The 24,104-nt window shown below is 41.7% G+C and overlaps 1 protein-coding gene across 1 annotated transcript in view; it reads left to right on the top strand.

The window, feature by feature from the left end:
- Window positions 1-16,855, top strand: part of HS1BP3 (HCLS1 binding protein 3) — a 54,454-nt gene extending 37,599 nt beyond the window's left edge. The window contains exons 5-7 of the mRNA XM_049819297.1: window positions 3,676-3,827; window positions 4,330-4,465; window positions 14,997-16,855. Coding sequence (XP_049675254.1) covers window positions 3,676-3,827; window positions 4,330-4,465; window positions 14,997-15,222 — 514 coding nt within the window. The 3' untranslated portion in view covers window positions 15,223-16,855. The remainder of the gene's footprint in view (window positions 1-3,675; window positions 3,828-4,329; window positions 4,466-14,996) is intronic.
- The last annotated feature ends 7,249 nt before the right edge of the window (window positions 16,856-24,104 follow it).

The following is a 24,104-nucleotide window of genomic DNA, read 5'->3' as shown; positions in this document are numbered from 1 at the left end:
TAGGTTTTAAAGTGAGTGTCTTCTGCATGCAGGGTTTTGTTGCCATTGTCGTGGGTGATTTGAGAATCATTTGGGAGCCAGGAGTCTCAACTGGATTTTCAAGTGTGCCAGCAGCCTGACTAAGTAGATTCATATACCCAAATTTTTGATCACCCAGTTTTGGTCTATGTCAGTTAGGAGACTAGTCTTTATCTACAGTCACTTCTGAAGGCAGGTTGGCTGCTTTTGGACTCAAGAGCAGAAGACAGTAGTGTTATTTGAGTCATTCTCACAGTGCTTCATGTATAGAAGCCAGTGAGCTCAACTGGGTAAATGGGTTCAGCTGAACAAAGGATACATCATCTTCAGGACTGGGTTAGTTCTTGTTAAGATTTTTAAAATTCACTAGTGATGTTCCAAAGTTCACTTGTTTCAGCAACAAAGAAATAGCAATGACACAGGTCATCTTCTGCTAGCTGGATGCAGGTAGTTTCAAAATGTCAGATGCCAAGGTTGTGAGTGTGATGTATGAAGAAGGTGCTAATGACGTGCAATGCTTGAGTACAGTAATACTTTGGGAGACTAAATGTTCCTTCATTTCTGTCTTCCCCAAAACCTCTGCATCCCTGCACCAGTTTACTGCACCCTGGCACATCATGATCATCGAATTAACTATCCCTGCAGCTTCTCGTGTGCATGCCTACCAGCATGTGGCTTCACAGTCAGCTCGGTTCCAGTTAGGTCCCTGGTCCCCTGCTTATGGGGAGGTAGCAGGAATGTATAGAGGGGGACGGGTAGGCAGGCAGACACACATTCAGGCCAGATGAAGCTTATCATGAAACCAGAACCTCAGACAGGCTCCAAAACTTCTTACACACCCTTTCCCTTCCATTAACCTTTACTTAGCAGTGCACAGCCTGGACTGGCACAGCTAAATACAGAACCGTGGGAATCCTGTTTCCCAGTTAGAGACTGACCTCAACAGAGTCCCTGTATGGATATGCTGGAATTACTTGGCAGTCCAACTGTGGCTTCCTTAGAAGGGTAGTGAGGAGAAACAACTTGAAGGCAGAAAAACAACTTCCTCGTGTTCCTACTGGTAGCAGTTAAGCCCTGGGGGTTTGGCCCTGTTCCCTGTAACTGCCAATGGAGTCCCCTGGCGAAACAGAAAGCGACCCACTGTAAGTGGGCTGGTTTGATAGCTAGACTAAACAGAGGGTTATTACCAGGACCTTTCAGTTCAATTAATTTTGTTTTACATACTGTTCTTTATGACACTCTTTATGGTTCTCTTCCCGTTCTTCAGTATGTCCCACCACTCTGGTACTCATTGCTGCAAATACTTTAGCTAACTGTTAGTAAACTCCTTGTTAACTTCACTGGGGTGGAGACCTGTTGCTTGGAAATGTATTGGCTCATGTTTATAAGTACCTGTGTCATAACAGGCTCTTATGCATCAGGAGAGCTGCTGTAACTCTCTGAATGGACAAGGGAGTTCTTGTCAAAGGCTTTTTGGCATTCTGTAGATTGGCAAATCCTCATCTATATTGTCATTTACTTCTCAAAGGGTACTTTGCAAGGCATGAATCATGCAAACAAAGGTTGCTACTTCCCCAGTAGATTGCATTTATTTGTGTCTACTAATTCTATTTTTAATCAGTTTGTCAGCTCTGAAAGACTCAGTCTTACTGTTCTTCTGGTTATGTTGTTAAATATAATAGCTCGATTTTTTACCTTTTCCTTTAATACTGAGGTTCATTTGAGTGATAGATTTCTTACCACAGTTAATAAAGCAATGAATCTGAGTTTGTGTAGAAATCCTGGGTGAAAGCTGTCTGGCTTGTACATATTATAACTTTAGACTTTGTCAGGTTTTGTAAGGAGGCTCTTTTACAAATGCTTCAGTTTGAGGCAGTTCCTTGGAGCTGACTTTTCAAAAGTAGCTCAAATTCAGAAGTCACTCAAGGCATATCCATAATGAATATGTGTGAAAAAAAGAAAGTCATGGAATTTTCTCCTGCTTTAAAAAGAAGGTTTGTATAATAAATAGTTCAGCAAATTAGTCGCTGACAACTGCAGATACCTTTAATATATTGAAAAGTGTATATTTCCAAATAAGGCCATATTTAAGTTCTACATGGGGCTTGCTCTTAGGGCTCTAAAGTGCAGCATTTCCCATTGCTAAGAGACAAAGTGGTGGTAGCAAGGTAATATCATCCCCGAGTTCTATGTTGGTGATAATAAACTTGTGAAAATAACTGGAAGTAACTGGACTCCACTCTTCTGTGCAGCTGTAATCGGAAGAGGATTTTACAAGATTCTTTAATGTAGTTGGAATGTATGTGTAATCTTTTGACCTTGTTCTTAGTTTTTTATGACTATGGCATGTTAAGTGCTGATAATTGGGTTTGCTCTAGGCTGAAACCTGACCTGCTCTCTGCAAAGGAGAAGATCAGATCTTCTGTTGTAAGAGGCACTCAAAGGGGCTACCTTAGAAATTGCAAGGCCGTGACTGCTAAGAGTAAGGATCTTTGAAATGTGGCAATTTCTTAGGAAGGACATGCTGTCCTAAGGAATTCTTCTCTTTCAGCTTAGTTTGAATTGGACTTTTCACCCAAGGTTTTTGTCCTGTTATCTAAATTTTCTTTTTTTTGCCTCATAACTCAAGCTGCCCTACTGTGAAAGCTGCTTTGTAGCTTCAGCTAGCAGAATGTGACTCCTAGGTATGAGAGCAAGAGGTACATGCTTTTCACTCTGTTCTAGGAAGGGAATTCAGCTCTCCTTGTTTAAGCCATGTGCAAATGAGGCCTCTGATCCAAACTAGTTTTTAGCTTTCTTCTCCAGCCAGTGGGGAGAGGAATAGATCTTCAGAGATTCATTTCATCCAGATACCAGTGTTCAAAATAGATGGGATTAATTGTCCTATGGAAATGTGTGTCTCTTTCCACTGAGTAGAGGAGAAGCCTAAAAATTACCTTTGTCTCACTGTCAAATTTTTAGAAGACTAAATTTAGAGGAAGTTAATCCTGTCCTTCGTTCAAGAAAGTACTGAGTGACATTTGTAAATTCTGCAAATAGCAGTCTGTCTAACCAAGTATCTTCCAGTCCCTGCTTGCTTCAACTTAAAGGTGATGTAGTCTTCACATCTTCTCTCTTCTGGGAAGGATAAGGGGAGTGTCTAACACCTTTATGAAAGGAGTATGCAGCAGTCAAAAACAGCAGCAGGCACTGGCAAGGAAATGGAGCCAAAGAGATTTTTAAAAACCTGTCCAAAGGGATCAGTGTAATGGTCCAACCTGCACTTTGTTTTTCAAGCCATCCCTTTTCTGTCTGTCTATGACAGTGTTGCTGGACTGGTCTTCTTTCTTATTTTAAGTTTTCTGTGTGAGAGGAGTAAAACTGCTTAAAACAAATGTGATTGAGTGGTAGTTTGCACAGTACAGCATTGTTAGCCCTGCTCTTCCAGTTCCCATTGGGTTCCTTGTTAGTTCTTAAGAATACAAAACATGAGTACAGGTAGAGTATGTCAGACCAACAGTCCCTCCAGCTCAATATCCTGTTCCTGCCAGCAGTGCCTATGTACCTTTCTCTAATCCCTTCCCAGCCTCCATCTATTTTCAGCTTATGAGACTTTCTAGCCATAAATCTTTCTTGTTAAATGAAGAATTGCAGAATTTCTTGTCTCTTATGTTTTAGAACTAAAAAACCAAAGAAGGCATCTGCTCCTCCAACAAAGCAAGAGAAACCCAGATTAACCATTTTTGAAGAGGAACTAGATCCAGATGAAGGACTCTTTGGCCCAGAAAAAGATTTCTCATCAATTGGTCCCAGGAAGAAGATGAAAGAGAGTAAATCTGTTCTATATTTGTATATACACAGATTGTTCTATCTAAAGCATGTGTATAACTGAGCTTTTAAAATGTAGTGGTACAGAGTATACAGGCTAAATAATGACTTCGGAATGTTAAGGCAAATCTTCAGCTGGGGCAGAATCTTCTAGAATCATTCAGAAAGAATAAATAAGACCTGTAGTTCCCATAGCTGTTCACTGTTGACATTTTGGGCGGGGATGTTATAGGTCTGTGGGAGCTGGCTGTCCCACAGTCACTCATGCCACACTAACAACAGTAATGAGACCTACTTTTGAGTGCAAGAAGAAAGCAGATTTACCAAGTCCTGAGAGTGCAAAGTATTACTGCACTTTGTGGATTGGAAGTCCTTGTAAAAAAAGAATTGTCTACGTGATCTTTTTTTTTCAGCCCAGTAGCCAGGTTTACTAGCTAGTGTTAATGCAGGTATTGTATTATGTAGCATGATTTAACTACAGCATTTTCTGGTTCCTCTTAATAGATGTGAAGTTATTTGAAGATCCGGACCTTGGTGGTGTAGTAAGACTGGGTGACTCACTGCTGCTGCCAGCTGCCTGTAAGAATAGGGAGTATGTGCTGAATACAGATCCTGAGGAGGACACTGAAGAACTGCTGAGGTACACATCTCAAAACTGTCATGTAGGTTGAAGGTGATCTGAGGAGTTATTTAGACCTCAAAAGAGATGAATTTGAGGGCAAAGCTTAAATACTTTGAATGCTAACTGTGAATCAATACTTGCACTTACAAGTAAAAGGTAAGATATGTGTCATGGAGCTTGGAAGTCAAACATATGAAAAAGTAAATTAGGAAGACCCTTTGAGAAAGGTAGGGTGCAAGGTATTATCCTGTGACTCCAAAGGAAGGGTCTTGAAGGCTCAAGGCATGCCATCTAGTCCTTGTTTTCTAACATGACACTTCTGCTTTCTGCAAGCAACGCACAGGGGTTGAAAACTGACCTCCATTATGAAAAGTGAGAAACAAAGCCCAGAAACAAAGAGGAATTCAGCTTCAGTGAGCTGAAATCAGGGGCTCTTGCCACAAGAGGAATGATTTTCTACTCATGGCTCACAGATCTCCATGCACACTTCCAGGAGTAATCCTCTGCACACCTCCACAGCTGGAAAGTACTCTAATTAAAATCTCTCTATCACCCTGCATTTAATTTTTAATGTAGTGAAAAGAAGGGCTGGAGCTCAGAGTTACAGGAGGGAATAATGTACTTGCTCGTACACTTACTTGCCCCCTTAATAGTGTAGCACTGGAACATATCATCACATAATGTGTTTTATTCCTGACATCTCTCTCACAAGGCTAGTTTGCCTGCACTGATATCCTCAAGAGATCAAGCAGGGAGCCAATGCTCAGAGGGACCAGTATCACCAGGGAATCTGTGCTGCAGTAAAGAGTCAAATTCATGCCTTCTAGATCTCAGGCTGGCATCTGAATGATGAGGCCAACCTGCTTCCAGTGCTAATTCTTGCCAGCCAGCTCCTGTTAGGATGTATGATTTCCACAGCAGGTACTAAACCTGGGAGAGAGAATCTGTGTATGGTTTTAAACCTCTCCTGAAGCAGGTAGTTTTGCAGCTATTGCTTTCTATGCATGCAAAAGTGCTAGCTCTCTCAGTGGTAATGCCTGACTTAATTTAAACAAATGTTAAATTGGGTTGGGTGCCATCTTGCATTACATCCTGACATCCCACCTGATGTTTATGGGAGCTGATGAGGCAGGACATGACCCGATTTAGTCCTCTGGTATATTGGGAGCAAACACGTATGTGCTTGCAATATTTTCATGTTTGCTTTCTCCTCTGCTAGCAATCTCAGCACATAGTGCTTGATCCAGATTGTTCATACAGCTAGAAGTGCCTGTTTCAGTGCAGTCCTTACATTATTATCCACTAGAGGAGAGAGCTTCTCCATCTGTCATGTTCATGTCCTTCGGATTATATGTTTTCTCTTCTTCTGTGGCAGAGAAAGGTCTCTGAAGTCTGCTCCAAGACCAATAGACCATGCTTTTAAATCAGTTTGGGGTCATCAATGTTAGCAGCACGCCCAGATGGTTATGGAAACCCATGGGAAAAAAAGATTCCATTTCTTTTAAATTCCAGTAGTTTTCATTTATTCTTGAATTGTCCCAGTGCTTTCAGTAGTTGACAAGTCATCAGGATCCAGTTGGAAATGAATACATGTAATGAAGCAGAAAATCATGCCAGTGGTCCAATGGGAAAGTTGGCAACTCCCGAGTGTGCAAGAGGTATAGGCAGATAGGTCAGGATCTGTTGACCTCTTCATGTGCCTAACACCCTCTGAAATCCCCCTGATAAACCTAGTTCACATTGTCTCTGCACATCATAGAGCGGTGGTAGACTGAATGCAAGGCAGTTAGGGGTGAAGGAGAAGCTGTTAAAGCAGGGAAGAGGAGTGGCAGTTCTGTTGTAACCTAGTAGAATCCTTCACCTTGCCTCTATGTAAATTCATTGCAGTCACTTGAAATCCTGTAGCTGAACTTTCTCAAGTGGTTATGCACAATGCACTTTGTTTTCTGTTCAGCTGGAAGCCTTAGCAGAACTGTCAGGTCTCATAAATGTAGAGGCAGCATTTGAATAATCCTCCACCTTCCCTTATCACCAGACTGGTGTTACCTGTTCTTGCAGGGCAGCACCCCAATCTCTTTTCTAGGCAGTGACCCTTTGTGGTTAGAGGAAATGTTCAGTGTGGGCTGAACCCTGCAATCTTTCTGGCATGGGGACTTGAGCATATTTTGAGGCCTAAAAATAAATCTTGCCTTTGCCCTGTAGATGTTGACAATCCCTCTCCTTTCCCAAAGGGGACTGAAGAAATCTCTCCACAGCCCTCAGATCAAAGCAGGAGCTGCGACAACCCATTCCTTTAGTGGGCTACAGCTGGCTAAGGAAAACTGGCAAACATCTTGGTCTGTTGGACATATTCTGTTGTACCATACAGAAATTCTGCCTGGACACATTTTGTCAAGACCTAAGACTATCCTGAGTTATGATGCACCAGCAGGTCTGTAGTAGGTCCAGGAACCTAGACATGTTCACTGTACACAGATGGATTAGCTGTATAATGTAGATGTGGTAGCCCTTGATTTAGGTAGTATAAATTTGCATGTACCATGTGGTCTGCTCACATGCATGTGGTAGATCTGAGAAATGTCTGGCTTACTGGAAAATGTACTTTCCAGTGAATCATGGGTACAGATAGGAGAGCACTGCCTAAGGCAGCGGAAGGCAGAACTTTCTTCTTCCAAAGGGGAGATGGAAAAAAGATGATGTTCAGAGCAGAACACAGGAGCAACCAAGTCCTTTGTGATCTTTATGGTACCTGGGTGGTTGTAGCAGCAGTAGCACCACAGCACTGTCAACACAGCAGTGAACCCCCAGCAGTGACTTGTAACTCTTGAGGAAGAGACTGTTATGGAGACAAATGAGTCTGCAAAATGTGCGTAGGATGAGCTTGTCACAACATGAGGGAGAAGAGAATATGATAAATGATCTCATTGCAAACTGAAGACTGTGCTCTCTGTGGATACCTGCTCAAATGAAACGAGAATTACTATTTTAAATAGAATCACCTACTTTACATTAAGAAGTGTTGAGCTTTGAGAAGAACCAATTTGCTTTGCAATTTGCATTGCAATGAAAGATTTCTTTTTATGTCTTTTTATTTTATGGCAAAACACCAATATCCATTCAAACAAATATCTTCCCTCTTCCTGTCCATTTACCAGACTTTTACTGGTTACTAATTTCTTGGCCTACCAAAAATATTAAGTGATGGTGATGGAGAAACTGGGTGAGCTACCACACTAACCACTGGCATTGTAGACGCAGGCGCTCTTTCCTACCGCTAGGTCTGCCATAATACATTAGTGAGGTGCCTGGAGAGCGCTGTACTTGAATGTCCTTCCAGAACTTGTGGAAAAGAGATAAATTGCAGTGGTAGGAACCAGCAAGGTCAAGTCCCTTCATGTTGCCGTCAGGAAAAAAGGAGCACGTCATACTCTTCCTTCATGGGATGTACTTTGAGAAAGGGAGGGGTAGGTAACCAAGTCTTTTTGGCTTATCTTTTTACCACAGGGATACAGAGGAACCCAGGCTCTTCCAAGAAGTCCAGGTCCCAATGCTTTTGATTCTTCCAGGGTGCAAGGTGACCAACTGCAGTGAGATGAAAGGGTAGCTCATCAACCCTTTCCCAGATGTTAAAAGAATTATCCTTGGGAATGGATTTAGGACCAGGCTTCTCTTTTCTCCTGTCATTTTCCTGGGTCACGTCATACCATATAATGATTCCTTCTGGATGCATTCAGCCATTTACTTCCACTCTGAAAGCTCCTTCTCAGGTCTGATTTCCGTTTAAGCTAGAGACAGAAGTCAACTGCTGCAGAAATCAGTATCCTGCAAACTCTCCCATCATGGATTCTCATGCCATCTTATTTTCTCATCTCTGCCCACCCAGAGGCCACAGATATGCAAATTAAGTTTTCATGCAGCAAGACTGCAGTCGACCTCTTCTGCCTCATTAATCTAAATTGTGCCTGCCTGGTGTGATGGATCAGGTTTTTGTGGAAAACCAATGCTAGAATTGATCCTGTGAATGTTGCAGCAGCTCTGTGGGCCCACAGAATTACATAAATTATCACACATCCTAGCCTGAAATAATTATCACAGTTGTCTGAGCAGCTTTTCAGGAGAGATTTAATTAACTTCACCTTTGATAATGAATAGGGAGTTGAACTGGAAGGAAGCAGCTGTCAGCATAACATTTGTCTTTTTCCAGTGCTGAGAAAAGTGTCAGCAGTGGGATCCCAGTTCTGCTGCCCTGTGATGGCAGACCTGGTGTATTCTTTCTTAGGATTATGCTGATCTAAGACTGCTGGTGTTGAAAGGGACAATCCAGCTCTTACCTTTGTGCTACAGCTGCATCATCCTGCCTGTGCCCTTAAAAGACGGGGTTTGTCTGTATTTACAGGTTGATCTGTTTCTACAGCTGTGAGCTGTGGCATCAGTGATGCAAGTGATGACCCTTTGAGGAGCATTATATTGTTAGAGGCTGAAGCTGTTTGTGAAATGGCATCCTAACAATGGCCATTTCTAAACAACATTCAGTCCATACAGCTTCTTGAGCAGGTTTGTTAGCTTCAGGTTTGCCAAGGAACTGTTGCCACCCTTGAAGCAGAAAAAGTTTGTATGTTCTTCATTCAGCAGGCCATTAGCAGATGCTGGATTAAGAAAGCAACACTTCCATCTTCAGACTAGCCAGGAGTCATATGTGACACCACTTGCAGCACCATATGATGAGAAATGCTTTCTCACTGTCCTGAGGATATGAGAGCAGCACCATCGTTGGGAGAACAGCTTTGAGAAACTCCAGAGGGTTTAAATCTAGATCCTTTGAGCAGTGGGTTGTTAGGGTGATAGGCAGGTGGTAGAGGAGGTTGCAATCACTGAGTCAGAAGTTTCCTGACCACTTCAAGGCACTTTCCCTTGCTTGCTGTGACCTGATTGTGGGGAAGGAACCTTGATTTGGCTGCAGTAGCTTTCAGTAAACAAATAAATTCTTCTTTTCCTACCAGTTTTTGGTGGGTTTTCTTTGCTGCCCAAGAGCACTTTCTGTGATGATTTTCAAGCTTTTTTTTTTTTTTTTTCATTTTTCCTGTGATGTATAGAGATGCTACTTACAAACACTGGAAGAGCTACAAAGTAAACTCAGCCAACAGAATAAAAAGGCTTTTGCCAGACAGGAAACAGTAATTATTGCCCCAACACCAGGAACATGTATGTGTTGTATAGAATAATGCAGAAAGGTGACCTAGAGTCCTAGTCTCTCCTAGTGTAGCAAGAAGTGCTTTTGCTAGGCTTGAGAGTCACCAGATTTCAACCGTCTTGCCCCAGGTTACTTGCAATTTTGACAGACATCTTCAGCTGGGGGGTAAAAGCTGCCTACTCTCCCCTGCCTCAGCTATGCCTTTGCCTGGTGATTGGGGAACTTTCTAGAGAAGCAGGAGACAGAGTTTTGAACTTCTTCAGGCTGGGGAAAAATTGAACCAGCTCTCTGGTTCAAATTGTAAAAATTGAATTTCCTTGTTTCCTGGGTGAGTGATCTAACCAGTAGGCTGTTTTCCTCAGAGGGCTCTTGTGGCCATATGCATGTAGGACTTACCTGTACTAATGAGCCTATTCTCTGGCCCTTGGCCAGACAGCACCACTGGCCTGCATCCATGCCATTAGACTCTCTCCAGCTGCAGAACAAGGTGACTGTACGCAGCCGCCTGCTGGGAATGGTCCCTGTCCTGCGCCAGCTCCGAGTTGTGCCTGGGAGTTTTTTGGAGGAGGGCTAATCTGTCCCAGACCAAAGCTGTGCCAGTGGTTCTTCTAGCATTTCAACAGTACAGACTCTCATGTTCCAGTGTCCAGACATATTTCCTGGCACTGATTAAAGTACCAGTATGAATTTACCTGTAATGGATTGCAGGGAAAAGCAGGAGCGGGAGGGGAGATACCTCCTACACAGCTTTGCACTCCTGTGGTTAACTCCAGCCTGTATAATTTCCATGGTCCTTGTTAGACATCACACTGTCTCTACTGACCAGAGCAGAAGTGATGGTCAACAGATACTTCAAAGCCTCATGCCTATTTTGGGGCACAAGTCTTTTCCCAAGTCATGTACGTGATATTACACCTCTCCCCAAGGTTTCACTAAGGTATCTCTCGTACTTGGAATTAACACCAGACAAAATAAAGACACCGATAATAAGATAGGGGAAGATAAAAGTCTATTCTGCAAGAACAGCTGTGAGTTGCATAACCCAGCTTCAGGCATGATCCTTTTCGATATTTTAGCGAATTATGGGAGTCTTCGTCTCTTGCTTTCATTACTGATTCTCCTCATTAGAGCATTCTGAGCAAGCAGAGGTCACTGTCCCCATCATGCTAGATGCTGTACATGCATATAGTCATTCCTGTCCCAAAGATCTTGCCCGGATAGACAGGACAGCGTTCAGAGAAGTGGCATCTAAAATGTTGATGTTCTGATGGCAGCTGCGTCTGTCTCCAAGTCAGAACTCGTTTACTGTCTTGAGGTCCACATGCTAGCAGTCATATATAGGCCTTTGTGACAGCCTTTCTTCAGTAAGGGTTTTGATTGCTTTCTGTGTCTGGAAACAAAGAGAATTTCCACCAATAGAGTCTGTGAATCAGCACAACAGTATGGCAGGAATTTTAAACAATGTGGCACTGCTTTTCCATTACAGAAAAAGAAAGAGACTAATTAGAGAATGATTAATTACATGGATTCTGTGCCTGATTGTCTATAAAAAGATGGGGAGGGGAAGGTTCTTCCTTTAATCTTGTTATTTCAGAATAGTTGCTTGATTTTTTTCTTCCTCCTCCTGGCCTGGAGTTAAATATGGTGGTAGTTATGCACTGTAACAATTCATTTGCTTCTCAAGAAATGGAAGTCCTTGTTTCTATCTCTGCCTGAGGCATTTTGCATTTTACCTCTTTAGTTTTCCAAAGACAGTTGTGTCTCACATGATCAAACAGCAGTGGATCAAACAGTTTGCCTAGCACTGCAGCACTGAAAAGCAGGTTTTGAGACAAAGACCACATATTATCTGCTGTGTTCTCTGTAAAAGACTTCTGTCTAACCAAGGTCTTGAAAAAATCCAGTATAAAAAAAAAAGGAGATTTACATGATTAGCTTCCAGACTTTGAAAAATCACCTTCTGCAGAATTTTTGGCATAAAAGCACACTACCAAAAAAAACCCGCACCCCCCAAAAAACCCCCACAGCCTACTGGACTGCATCTTTTGGGAGTATTTTATGACTGTGCTGAGTGGTTTTGTTGCTGTGGTTAGCACAGAAATTAATATAGAGCCACACAGGAATAGAGAATTCAGGAAGCTGTTCCATCAGGTTAATGAGTTGTATTTACTGCTGCCCCTTCTGGGCATGGCAGCTAGCTCTCAGGCAGCGTACCTAGTTCAAAATCATGCTTCCTCCGTGTAGCTGTATGTATATGTCTATATTGTTCATCTGGTTATTATGGTTTCTGATATTTATGACCAAAACTTTATGACATGGACACTGATTCATTCAGTATTTGTTTATGCCAAGAAAGGAGGCATCAGATCAGCTGAAGAAAGCTAGTCTTCAGAAATACCAGCCCTAACATGTTTTGTTTATTACACAGCAAAGAGAGCAAGAACATGTCTTGGCAATATGATCACAGGTGTGGTATCTCTTGGATATCAGAGTTTGCAGCAGACAAAAATGCTTGGGCTTAAATTAAATTAATTTCTTCTATGTAGATGGGGAATTCAGGAAGAAGATATACACTGACAAGGTGTTTTCTAAGTTAGGTGGGATATGTTAGCCATAGGGAATCATGGAAACCAGAAGACATCAGAAATCTTGTCTAAATAAAAGAGAATATAATCTCCAGAATTACTGGGAGGGTGAAACTTGAGGAGCTGCCTGCTGGAATACAAGTCCACAAGGTAGAGATCAAGATTCAGAGCTGTGGGACAGTGGCCCTGCTCTGTCCATCAGTTGGTCTGTTTAGGTATTTTCTAGTTTTAGATATTAATGTTCAGGCAGTTGATTTTAAAAGATTAGCCTTGGTTAAAACTGATCCTTTTTAGATTCCCTTTGGGAGTCACAGAAAGATCTGACTTCAAGAATGGTTTTACCTTAAAGGGTTCTGACAGCAGAAAATTCAGGCTAATCCTTGTTTACTTTATGGCCAATTCATGGTGAGTGTAGTTTGTTTCAGCCTGGGCAGTACAGTCCTAAGATTCTCAGAGCTTTTAATAAAGGTGAACATAAAAAAGAAACCCTCAAATCATGCAGGTCTTTCTCAACAATAGTGGGATCCTTAGCTGATGGTGCTGGACCTCTTGAAGTACCTGTGATTTTAACATTCAAACAATGTGCACTAGGGATGGAGTAATAAAGTGTCTCAGAGACGTTGATTCTTCTGTTGATCATGTTTCCCATGGTCCTGCCCTGTTACCCTAATCAGTTGCTTCCCAAATTATGGAAGAGCTCAGCTTTGCTTTAACTGCCTATGTCAACTGCAGAAGGCCCCACCAATTGTTCTGCCATGTGGTAGAGGCATTTACAGTATCTCTCCTAAGGCTACCAGTGAACAAAGAAAGGGAGAAATCACAGTCCCATTTAGTCAACAGAAGTTTTCCCAGTGGCTTCGCAGGGGTCTGGATAACCCTGCCAAGACAGCCTCATTGCCTGGCAGTGAAGAAGATAGGAATTACAAAAGACAAATGAGTGGAAGGACCAAAAAATACCTGACATGAAATAAAGTGAAACTGATCGATGCCTCAGGGACTGCCTACCTATGGGGCTTGTAGAAACTAAAAAGGCACCTTCCTTAGACTCCCTGTATGGTGTCCTGTTCCAGTGAGCATCCAACCCATCCTCCTGGATGGAGGGGCTGTGCCACCTCTTGACGTAGTGCTCTAGCAGAGACAGAGGGAGACGATGGGCTGCACATGTGCTGACAACTGCTTTCTTGTTTAAGAATCACTTGACCAGACTTTCTTACCTCACAAGTTTTCTAAGAGTGAACTAAGTAAAACTATTTGAAGGGAATTTTAGCACTGAAGAAAATACCCATCCCTTTGGAATAACTCCTGCCCCTTAATTTCATCTCCTATTCATTTGTAGCTTCCCTGTCAGGTTACCCTTTGGCTGAGGCAGAGGGAGTTTTACTGCTGGCACTGTTACAGCCTATGGGCTGATGGAGTTGATACTGAAGTTTGGTAAAAACAGCTTATAACAGTGCTTGTAAACAATTAAATCGTTAAGTCATTTCACTGCCTAAGATAATATGGTTGTAGGGTAAGCGTATCACACTAGAGCTGGGGTCTGGCAAGGAGATACCCACATATTACAAACCTACTGTTCCTCTTGATCTTTGGCTTCTGGTCCGTCATGTAAAGTTTTTGCTTGCTCTTCTTATGCTTTAGCTTTCTTGATTTTGTATGCTACAGTTAGAGGTGGAGCCTTTTGCAAGTCGTGTATTTTGTAAGCATATATGAGGTATGCATTTTATCAGAGGCTTCACGTTTGTAGCTGGTCATTACACAGCTGACTGTCTGCATGGATTGGTGGTTGGGTTTTGACTGCTTAACAATTATTTATCAATCAAGCCTCTGGGAAATTAACAACTGTTTATGCCTTATAGTGTTTTGTTTAAGCACTGTCCTCAGAGGACCAAAACAAGAGGCTATTTTGATTCAGAGCAGAAATTACTGTGACCTGTAAAGACTTCTCAGCTATGCTAATTTTTACTTTACCATCTCTGCTCTATCTTTTAGAGATGTGATGTGTCACAACCTTCTTTCCCTTTCCTCCACATATTCACTTTCCAAAGGCAGACACCTCTTGGAGTCACAAGACAATGTTATAAGGGCGCTCTCAAAATCTTTAACAGCTCCTGTGGGAGCAGAGTTGGGCACGCACAGCATGCTGTGTCTCTTGGTAAGGTCAAACAATGCAGGTAGAAAACATCCTTAACTGTTTCAGGTGTTTTGGGTTATTTCACTAAGTAATAGGGGGGAAATGGTCACCAAAAGAGTTGTTATATATGGTCACAGATTGTAAAACTTCTACAGTTTCTTGGAAGCAAATGTGAACACAATATTTTTAAAGCCATTAGTTTTTCCAGTTTCTCATGATTGAGCATGGGGGATGCTCAATCTCAGTCTTGGGGGATGAAGAGGAAGCAGAGCTGAATGTGAAAAATTATACTATCCCATGAAAATTTCTGGGAAGCAAATCATCCCCTCACAAATCAAAAGCATTTTTTTCCCAAGCTAAAATCAAGTTCTTTTTCTTTGGATAATTGCTTTTAATTTAGACATTTGAAAACATGCTGTAAAATTAATTAACTTGTACGGTGAACTGAAAAACCACATTATAAAAACACAGTTCTTATTTTGGCAACATTGAAACTTTCATGGAAAGCTCTTCATAAAAGAAAATTCATCAACATTGATCCTTTCTTGCAGAAAGTTTTATCGTGCAAGATTGCATTTTCTTACAAAACAAAAAGCAGTTCAGAAATTCCTAAGATGTTACTGATGTTTTCTTTTCATTCAGAGTTGAAGATGATTTAGAGCAAGTCTTGAAAGTAACCTCCAGACCGAAACCTAAAGTACCATCAAAACCACCATTGCCTCAGAAGCCAGCAGTTGCCCCCAGGAGCAGTAATTCTCCACTGGCAAAGCCAAAGGAAAACAGGATTCAGACAATGAATGAAGTGGACATTCTCCAGTATATCCAGGAAAATGAATCTATCAACAACCAAGATACAAGTCTTTTTTGAACATAGGTATTTACGAAACTCCTGGTGAGCTCAAGTGATGGTAGCAAGAGTTGATCAGATGTCTTTACCGTCACAGTGCTCATTTGTGTACCGTGATATAGAGAGCAGCAAGTTTGAGTAGCAGAGGCTCGACATCATGTTTTCAAAGCAGTGCAGTTGTGGTATAATGTTGCCTTAGATTTTCAGGATTTTACAGGGAATGTGGATAAGGACCTATCACTACAGATTGTCTACTACTGTTTTAGTATCAACATAGTACAGTTTCAGCCAGTTAGTCCTGACTGGAAATGGTAAGCTTGTTGCACACGTGGCAACTGTGAATAGTGTCCAACAAATGGTCTGAGGCAGGACAGAATGCTGTTCCTGTCATTTTAGACAGTCTATTTCAGCCCACTGGAAAGGTCACTTTCCTTTTATCCTGTGCATTCTTATAGCAGCCCTTTCCTCCCTGACTGGTATTTCAGTAATTTATAACCAGGAACTGTTAAGTATAGGTAACAGTTCCTCTATAGTTCAGAGAAACACTGAAATCCCAGCTAAGCCTGACAATCTGCTGCTTTTGTTGTTGCGCAAATGCCAACTTGTAAGAGAACTTGTAGGACTGCAAACACTAGACGCTATGCATCTCTGGCCCTGGGGAGAATAGGAAATGACTGAAGATGGCCAAGAGTTCAGCTCCAGGCATATGCGGAGGTTGCAGTGTGTAGGAGGTTTGGATGCTGTAGGACTCTTGTGAACCCACTCAAGATTAACAAGGGCTAATTTTTTTCCAGCCAAGTCTCCCTGGGCTTCCACTAGTTAGTGGAGAGAAAGAGATTTCTCCAGGAGGTGATTCAGTGCAGGTGTCCTAATGGAGAAACTCTGAATTGCTCTCTGGCATCACTAACTCTCTCTCTCTCCTTCCCTTTCCCCAGAACTTAAAGCACCAGCCACGGTGATTAATTCCACTAAGCTAAAATGAGTTTTTTTTGATAAAACAGTGGTCTGTTCATTACTATGGCAATAGTTAAAACAAGGGAGGACAAACTTGGGATTATCCAGAGGAAAAAATAAGAAGAAAATATTCTGAAGAAATTTTAATATGCAGGATAAGAAAAACATGGTAGAACAGGCATCGCAGACTACCCTTCTTCTTCCTTAGCTCAGGCACTCTGGTTAAACATGCTGAATTTACATCTAATGTGGCTAGATACCTGCTGTCATGTAGAAAGAGATTCCTGAACTCATTCCACAAGTGTTCTGTCCAGATGTGAAGACAAGCTCCCCAGAGGGAAAATATTAATATATTTAAGCCATATCACTGTCCCCAAATTTGCCTTTCTAATATAGAACAAATAAATAGAAAGCATTTTATATATATATATTTAATAATGAAATTATTAGTATTTCCTTTTTAAGCCAATGGAAAATACAATAAAAGTATTTTGGTGTGATGGGACACATAAAACTTAAGCATTGGCTCTCATCTATGTACAGTATGTTTCAGTATAATAAAACATTTTGCTAACCTGCAGGTGTTATTGTTGTTTTGTAGGTTGTACAGTAGCAGCAAATCGGAGTTAAAGGATGGATTCCATGTAAGACATGAGGAGTGTTACATGGTGTTAAAGTGCATGCTCTGCTAAAACCATGTGTAAATAAGTATGAAACCAAGAATGCAGCTGCACTCATATTTCCTTTGAGAGCAGCTAAAGGTAAAACTATATACGGGCAAAGGTAGTATCTGATCCTGTCTGTTCTCACAGTGTCCTGGTGCAATTAGGAAGCTTGTTTATCCCATCCTGCAAAAGGGGAACAAAAAAACTGATGAGAAAATAAATGACTTGCCAGAGAGCAGGCAGAGAATAGCAGGCAGAAGAATAATTCAGGACAGCCTTCCTGTTTGCACTACCTGGTGTCATGAACAACCACTGTATATTTAACTGAGGGTTGAGGGATCTTGATCTCCTCTTTGTTCAGCACATTTGGGGAGACTGCTTGCATTACTGTGTTTTTGGCCTACAGCCCATCACATGGCCTAAACACTCCTAAAACTACCATATTGAGGGCCATGGATTTAATGATCAGTAGGCTGAGAGCAGATCCACCCTTAGCAGGGGATCAACACAGGAAAAGGATTAAGATTTCTTGAAGTAAATTAGAGAAATCATAGAAGAAAGAGCTGGCAGCAGCCTGGGAAGACCAGTTTGTCCACTGTGCTGCTCTAAGCAGGAACATCTGGCCTGTGGCAGTTCTTCCTGGCCAGGACAAGGTGGTACTGATGTGAGGCTGCAACTGGAAGAGTAGGCAGATGCCAGAGCAGGACATGGTGGCTGAACGCAGTTAGGCTGGAGAGATAGCTGAGCATGGGCACTGAATTATTCTTGCAGTAATTATGCCTGTTATCTCTCATAGACATTTTTCTAACCTGTCTTTAAAGGTTTGGCTGGAGAGCAGCACCGGAGATGTCATAGCCTCCCTGGGTGTACCTTTACAATTTTTTGCCATCCTATTAGAAATGTTTTCCTACTCTTTGACATAACTGTTCCTTCCTGCAACTTAAGCTCATTACTTCTAATTCTTATCACCACAGAAAGAGAACAAAGTACATTCCTTTTGGTCTCTTTCCTAGACTGAACAACTCTGCCCAGTGAGGGTGGCAGCAAGACAGGTCAGGACATCACTACAGTACCAGCTTCTCATGACTTGGTGTGCCCTGGATGAATGTTGTCAGCTTGCACTGGATTTCTCCCCTGTTTTTAGAAGAATTGCTACATATCCACATACCAATTTACCAGGGGCAATAAAGGATGCCAGCATCCCACACCCTTTCATTAACACCACTTGGTGCAGTGACACAATGTGCAGCCCTTGTTCCAGCTGGGACTGTTTCTCTTTCACCGTTCCTCATAGCAATGTCATCTGCCTGCCTTCCACCACCTCTAAGAGCTCCACTCAGAAATGGCTCATGCTTTTGTAAAGCAGTGGGAGGGTAGGTATTATATGTTACCACCATAACCATGGGAACGTTCCCAGTAATACTGATGTAACAACGGTATAGCTGTATCCATTTTGAATGGCCGAGGAATACTTCACCGCCCAGCCCTCCCCAAAATGGTCAAATTACCTAAACAACACAGGGAAGGAAGAGCTGTTAATTGTTTCCTGTGCTAGATTTTTAAGATGATTTTAAGGCCAATGTTTTACTTCAGAAAAAAATCTATCTTGCCTGTCAAGGAACTAACGTAAAAGAATTCTTCATAAATCCCAGTGTTACACGTTTGTTTTACAATGCAAATGTCTAGCTGCAGTTATATTTATAGGCACTTAAAAGGTGAGTTACAGTCCTCAAATGAATTATATATAATGAATCATTATTATATAAGAGAAGAATGTCAGACAAATGTAGCCCAGAAAAATTGAACATATTATTTGAAATGACATAGGGAAACCACACAACATACTTTGCATCCTGCCAGACCAGAACTTACTTTTTTTTTTTTTCTTCATACATCACTTCTAGTAGCAGCTATTTTATTAGCCTGCTCTTGACAACTCTTGAAATTCAATTATGGACTCTAATGTAGTTCTTGGCTGACAAGCATCACCTTTCGACATTAGTAATAGCTAGCTCATCAGAAGATTTGAAAAGCAAGAGAGTTATATTTAAACCTTTACAAAAGATGTTTTCTTTAGTGATTAGAACTCATAATAGATATCTCTGTTGCTTTAGAAGCTGCTGCTTGTTTTGCATAACCTTCTGCTTGTTACGTGGTACAGCACCAATTAAGAAATAACGCTATATACTTCATTATTTGGGTCACAACTAAAATACTGATTTCACCAAGCTTAGTATTTCACAGATGACCTGTGGGTCATCTGCTCAGTTTTGTTCTGTTGCTGAATTTTTAGCAAAGCTAATTCCCTTGTAGCACTTAAGGCCTAGTTCTGTCAGTGACAATTTGTGTTGGGTCTAAAAAAAATACACTAATTGAAACTGGTATTTCTGTTAATCTTTGCCCAGATATTAGCTTCTGCAAAGAAGCTGAGCTTACTACAGCAGAATACACAAGTCAGCCTGTGATTTAAGGTCATGAAAATCCAGCACGCTCGTGGGACCCTAAGGCATTAGCTAATGAAAGGAGACCGTAAATGACCAATCCCTGTGGTTGTTAGATTTATATAATATAGAGTACAAGAAAGAACTGATATTTCACTTAAAAATGTGACTGTCACTAATGTCACCAAGGATTATTGAATCTGTGTGTGTGTGTGTGTGTGTGCGCATCACCATGTTTCTTGTTGATTGATGTGATCACACATTCGTGACAGTTTAAACCTCTGTAAGTCAAGGAAAGGAGGTTTATTGTGAGGTTTTATCTATATTCTTACTATTCATCTCAACATCAACAACAGGACTGATAAAGTCACTCAGTTGCTTTCTGTATTGCACCCATTCCTTCCCTGATTCATCTTTAAACCCTTCTGATCCAATTTTTTCAGCCCTCACTATATCACTGATCTTCCTTTATAGCCTTCCACATACTACTGGTATTTATGTCATCCATTGAACCTAATGAAGAATTCAAGTGAAGGGAAATCATGTGCCTGTGGTACTAGAGAACCATCTGTAGGATACACTACTTTGAGTAAAAATATTAGCAGTGAAAGGTGATGATGGTAAATTAAATTAATAGTCAAATTAAGTGCTGCTGTGGGAGTTCAGAAGTCAATGAAGCTGCTTAAAGGATTGATTAGTCATAGATATTTAGGGACTAAGTTTTATTCATACCAGGATGTTATGGATGCTAAAAATTTATATGGGGTCAAGGAGACACTGGTTAGACTCATGGAAGAGAAATCTATCAAGGGTTGTTAAAGATGCCACTTAGAGCTTGGGAAGTTCTTGAGCTGCTGGAAATGAGAATATTCAACAAGCAAATATTTTCATATTTTGCTATAATCATCTGGTTTTGGCTGTTGTGAAGAATACTATATTGGGCTGAGCCAAAATTCACACTGAATAAGTCACTTAGTGAGGATTTGGTGACTGAAAGAGCAGAACATCCTCAGTTCTTTATCATCCTGCTTCCCGGCACCCTCAATAAGATCCGTCCACTGGCCTTACAACAACAGGGTCATTTCTCCTATTTACTCAGGAAAGATTCCTCAAGTCAGTGGAAATTTTGATTTGCAATATATACTTTTTCAAAAGCCACTTTTGACATGTATGTGTTACATTTGCAGTGAGCAGGAAAAGTCTTACTGATATCAGAGGAAAATTTTAACCATTCTTGAATGCTCCTCCAGATCCCACCCTTAATGGTAATATTAGTAGATTCTGTGATTTGCCTAGGAAGTCAAATGTAAGAGATTTGCCGAGGGTAACTAGGCAACAAATGGCATCATCACAACACCCAGCAAATTTCAGTGGAATAACCCCTAAATAGACGGTCTGATGTTATGTTATGCTCTTTTTCAGTGAGGTGCGCAGGAACCTCAGAGTTTGAAGTCATCACCAAACACAAAAAGACCTAACAGCCCACTGGCCCCTGCTGCATTAACAGCCACCATGGTTTGTTACCCTCAGGAATATTGTTTTTATTATCCAGTACCTAGGAATCATCGTAACAGATTTGGAGGTTTGGAGCTGTTAAAGCCATGGGGAAGCATTGTGGTCATTGTGCCATCTTAATGTGGGAGTTTCAGTCACCCAGTCAAATCAGGACGATCAGGACCAATCATTTTGTTGGGTTTTGGTAAAAAATTACAAACCAGTCTCTCCTTGAACTCATTAAATACTCTGTGAATGCGATTTAGCCATTTGCTGCCAAAGGCAATGTTTCTGTGCCATTTATGTCATCGAAGGGTTGCTTCCTGTGACTGCTGGGAGAGTCATACAGTCAATCTAAACTGTCAAAATCCCATGCGGATCATTAGAAGCCTGGTGATGCTGATGCTTGAGAGAGGAGGTAAAGGAATAGGATGTGACACCACTGTGAAGCCTGATCGAGTTGGAGAGCACCACTGAGAATGGGAGACACAGGACGGAATGAAAGAAGGCATCTGCCTGATTTATACGCAGAGCTCCAGAGCCTTTCACTTCCCTTGAAAGATTGGGGCTGTAGGGCTGAAATGAGCAATTCATTTAATGGTTCTTCAGTGAGACGGGCACCGTGGTTTTTCTAATGAACATAAAAGCAAACAAAATAAAATTACAAAATTCCTGGGGTACTTCCTGAGCACTTTTCTTACTTCTCTGCTAATTTCTCTGCTTTTTAAGTTCATCCAGGGAATTTGTGCTAATCATTGCAAACTTCTCAGGTTATTTTGTTGGTAATAATAATTTAAGGCCGCTGATTTCACCTCAGAGGAGAAATGGTTCCATCTGATAATGTCCGGGTATGTTAACAAGTTCTTACTGTGAACAAAAATAACCATTTCTTTACCTTGAATGCTGAGAATCAAAGCTACCTAGTGCTTCTCCCCCTGCCTTATGCAATCAAGTCTGCAGGCTACTACATCTTGTTTTCCTTCTTACGCCTTCCTGTGTCTTGACCTTTAATAGCTTACATACTTAATCTTGTGTACAGTCCCCGAAAGGAATTTTTTGTGTCTAGAACTGCTGTCTAATTATAGTTGCAATGCCTTACCTAAAAAGAAAACTTAATTTTACATGGAATGATGTTGAAAATTCATCTTTTTCATGAGGAATGAAAAAGAAATCTGGGGCTGTCTTCATCAGTGGTTTAGTTTAGCTTAAGAGAGAACTTTCATAGCAAATCCCCTGATTGACTCCACTTACCGTACGGTGGTTCCCATCACAGAGCTGCCATGGAGCAAACTAGACACTTGGGTCCAGCGGACCCAACTAGAAGTAGCAGTAACTTCCCCCAGATGTGTACATGTGGGCAGTGGGTACTTACCAGCTGCTTCACTTTGCAAATCCTCTCCCGTCATGCTGCCACGCTTGCTGACATCATCAGTGCATGTGTGGTGGTAAATTGAGCCCAAAATCCAGCTGACCTCAGCCTGTTTCCTTCCACCTTTGCAGTAAGGGGTTGTACTGAGGGAGCAAAGGGAGGAAGGGGCAAAATCACAGGGAGGTTCAGGCGTCCCCTGGTCTGCAGATGCTGGAGTGGATTTCACGATACCCAGTCAGGTGTCCTTAATGTAACAGCTTAGTCTCTGCTCATCTGTCTCTGCTCTCTAGGCCGCTAGCGAGTTCTCCATTGAGCAAAGATTGGCTGAAGTAAAGGAACGATGTTGTATTGTGTGGGAGGGGCAGGGGGAGAAAACAAACTCCCGCATCTCCTGCTCCCAAGTAGATGTCCTTATTACTCATAATAAAATCCCTGTTTCTTCTTCTAGGAATAATATTTCTTTCCAGCTTCAGCAGGGAAGGTAAAGCATGATTTTGGCACTGCCTTGCTTCATGTTTGCTGGAGAAATGGGAGATGGAGATTCAAAAGTCCCAGAAAAAATTTAGAAGAAATAAAAATTTCCTTAAGCAACAAGACAGGAGACCGTCTGTCCCAAGCCTGGCTCAAAAAACAGTGGCTGGGGGTCACGAGGAGACACTGCCGCTTCCTCCCGTTTCCACGCTGGCACCACACAAACCAGGCTGGATCGGGCGGCAGGGTGTTGGTGTGGCTGTGCTCCACGCTCCCAGGCTGTGCCCGGAGGAGTGCTTTCGGCTAAGCCTGACAAGCAACCTGTCTGAATGGTATTGCACCTGCTACATTCACCAGTTCCAGTTTTCCCATATTTGCAAGTCTGTGCATAAACGACTCTTTTGCAGAGTAGTCGTGAGCTGACCCATTTCCTATTAATGCAGTAATTACCAGATTGACTGCCTTCCCCTTCAAGGTACTGACCTACAGTGGCTCATCCAGTAATTACTGTGGATGAAATCTGTAATGTCTGCATTTACCACAGCTTTTTAAATCCATTGCTGTTGCTGTTTCTTTTTTTTTCTTCCCCCCCCCCTTTTTTTTTTTTCTCTTTCTTTTTCCCACCTGACCTGCAGATTTACCAGCTTTGTGAAAGAAAATTATGGGGGGTTTTGGCTCAGCCATATGATAAGAAGAGAAAAATTGGGAGTTTCGTGGAAAAAATAAAACTGTTTCCCTGCAGCCATGTTTGAGTAACAAATCTCATTTATTTCTACCAGAGATCCACACAGGGAGTTACACAGGGCACCATTAGAAACCAGTAAGACATCCCAGGAGAGCAGGTATCGTTGTTGTCTGCTGTCTCGCCTTGCTGTGAAGACTGTGCCGATTGGCAGGGACACTTCAAAATGTGCTGGTTAAGAGTGACAAACTGAGCACAGCACCGTGTCCCTGCCCAGGGGCTGGGGTGGTCACCTGTGTGCAACTGATGGAGACCTGCTGCATCCCTTTCCTTTTCCTGTAGCTATTTTAATAATAGTCATTTCATGAAAACGATATTCAGTTATTTTAGTCACTTGAGTAGAGACTGGGTTTTAAGACTTTGGAGTCATTATAGGCTCTGCGTTTCTCTCTGTCTGATAATATGTGTGTATATAGTACATATGAGAACATGGAAAAACCAGAAAGGCTTATTAATCTTCCCACAGTTAAACAGTGACTCTGTAGCAGAGCCAGCAAAAGATTTGTGTGCTTTCCTATATTGGTCATGAACCTCAAGGCTAAACTAAAAATACAAACAAAACAATCATCTTGTGGGTTAAGGGATTTTCTGATTTGTTTTCACTTTTTCGTGTTGTGCATAATGATGACCTGAAATATTCTCCCTCTGAAAAGTTTTTGCCTGCCTTTTCTCTGTTTTGTTAGAAATTCAAGAAAATGCTTTGACTGCTGGACAGCCAGGGAACTGGTGGCATTGTACAGATGAAAGGGAGGGAAAACTAGCAATAG

This window comes from Accipiter gentilis, chromosome 16, assembly GCF_929443795.1.
Source record: "Accipiter gentilis chromosome 16, bAccGen1.1, whole genome shotgun sequence".
NCBI classification, from domain to species: Eukaryota; Metazoa; Chordata; class Aves; order Accipitriformes; family Accipitridae; genus Astur; species Astur gentilis.
Note: the sequence above shows the minus strand (reverse complement) of the source record. Positions and strands in the feature narration are given on the sequence as shown.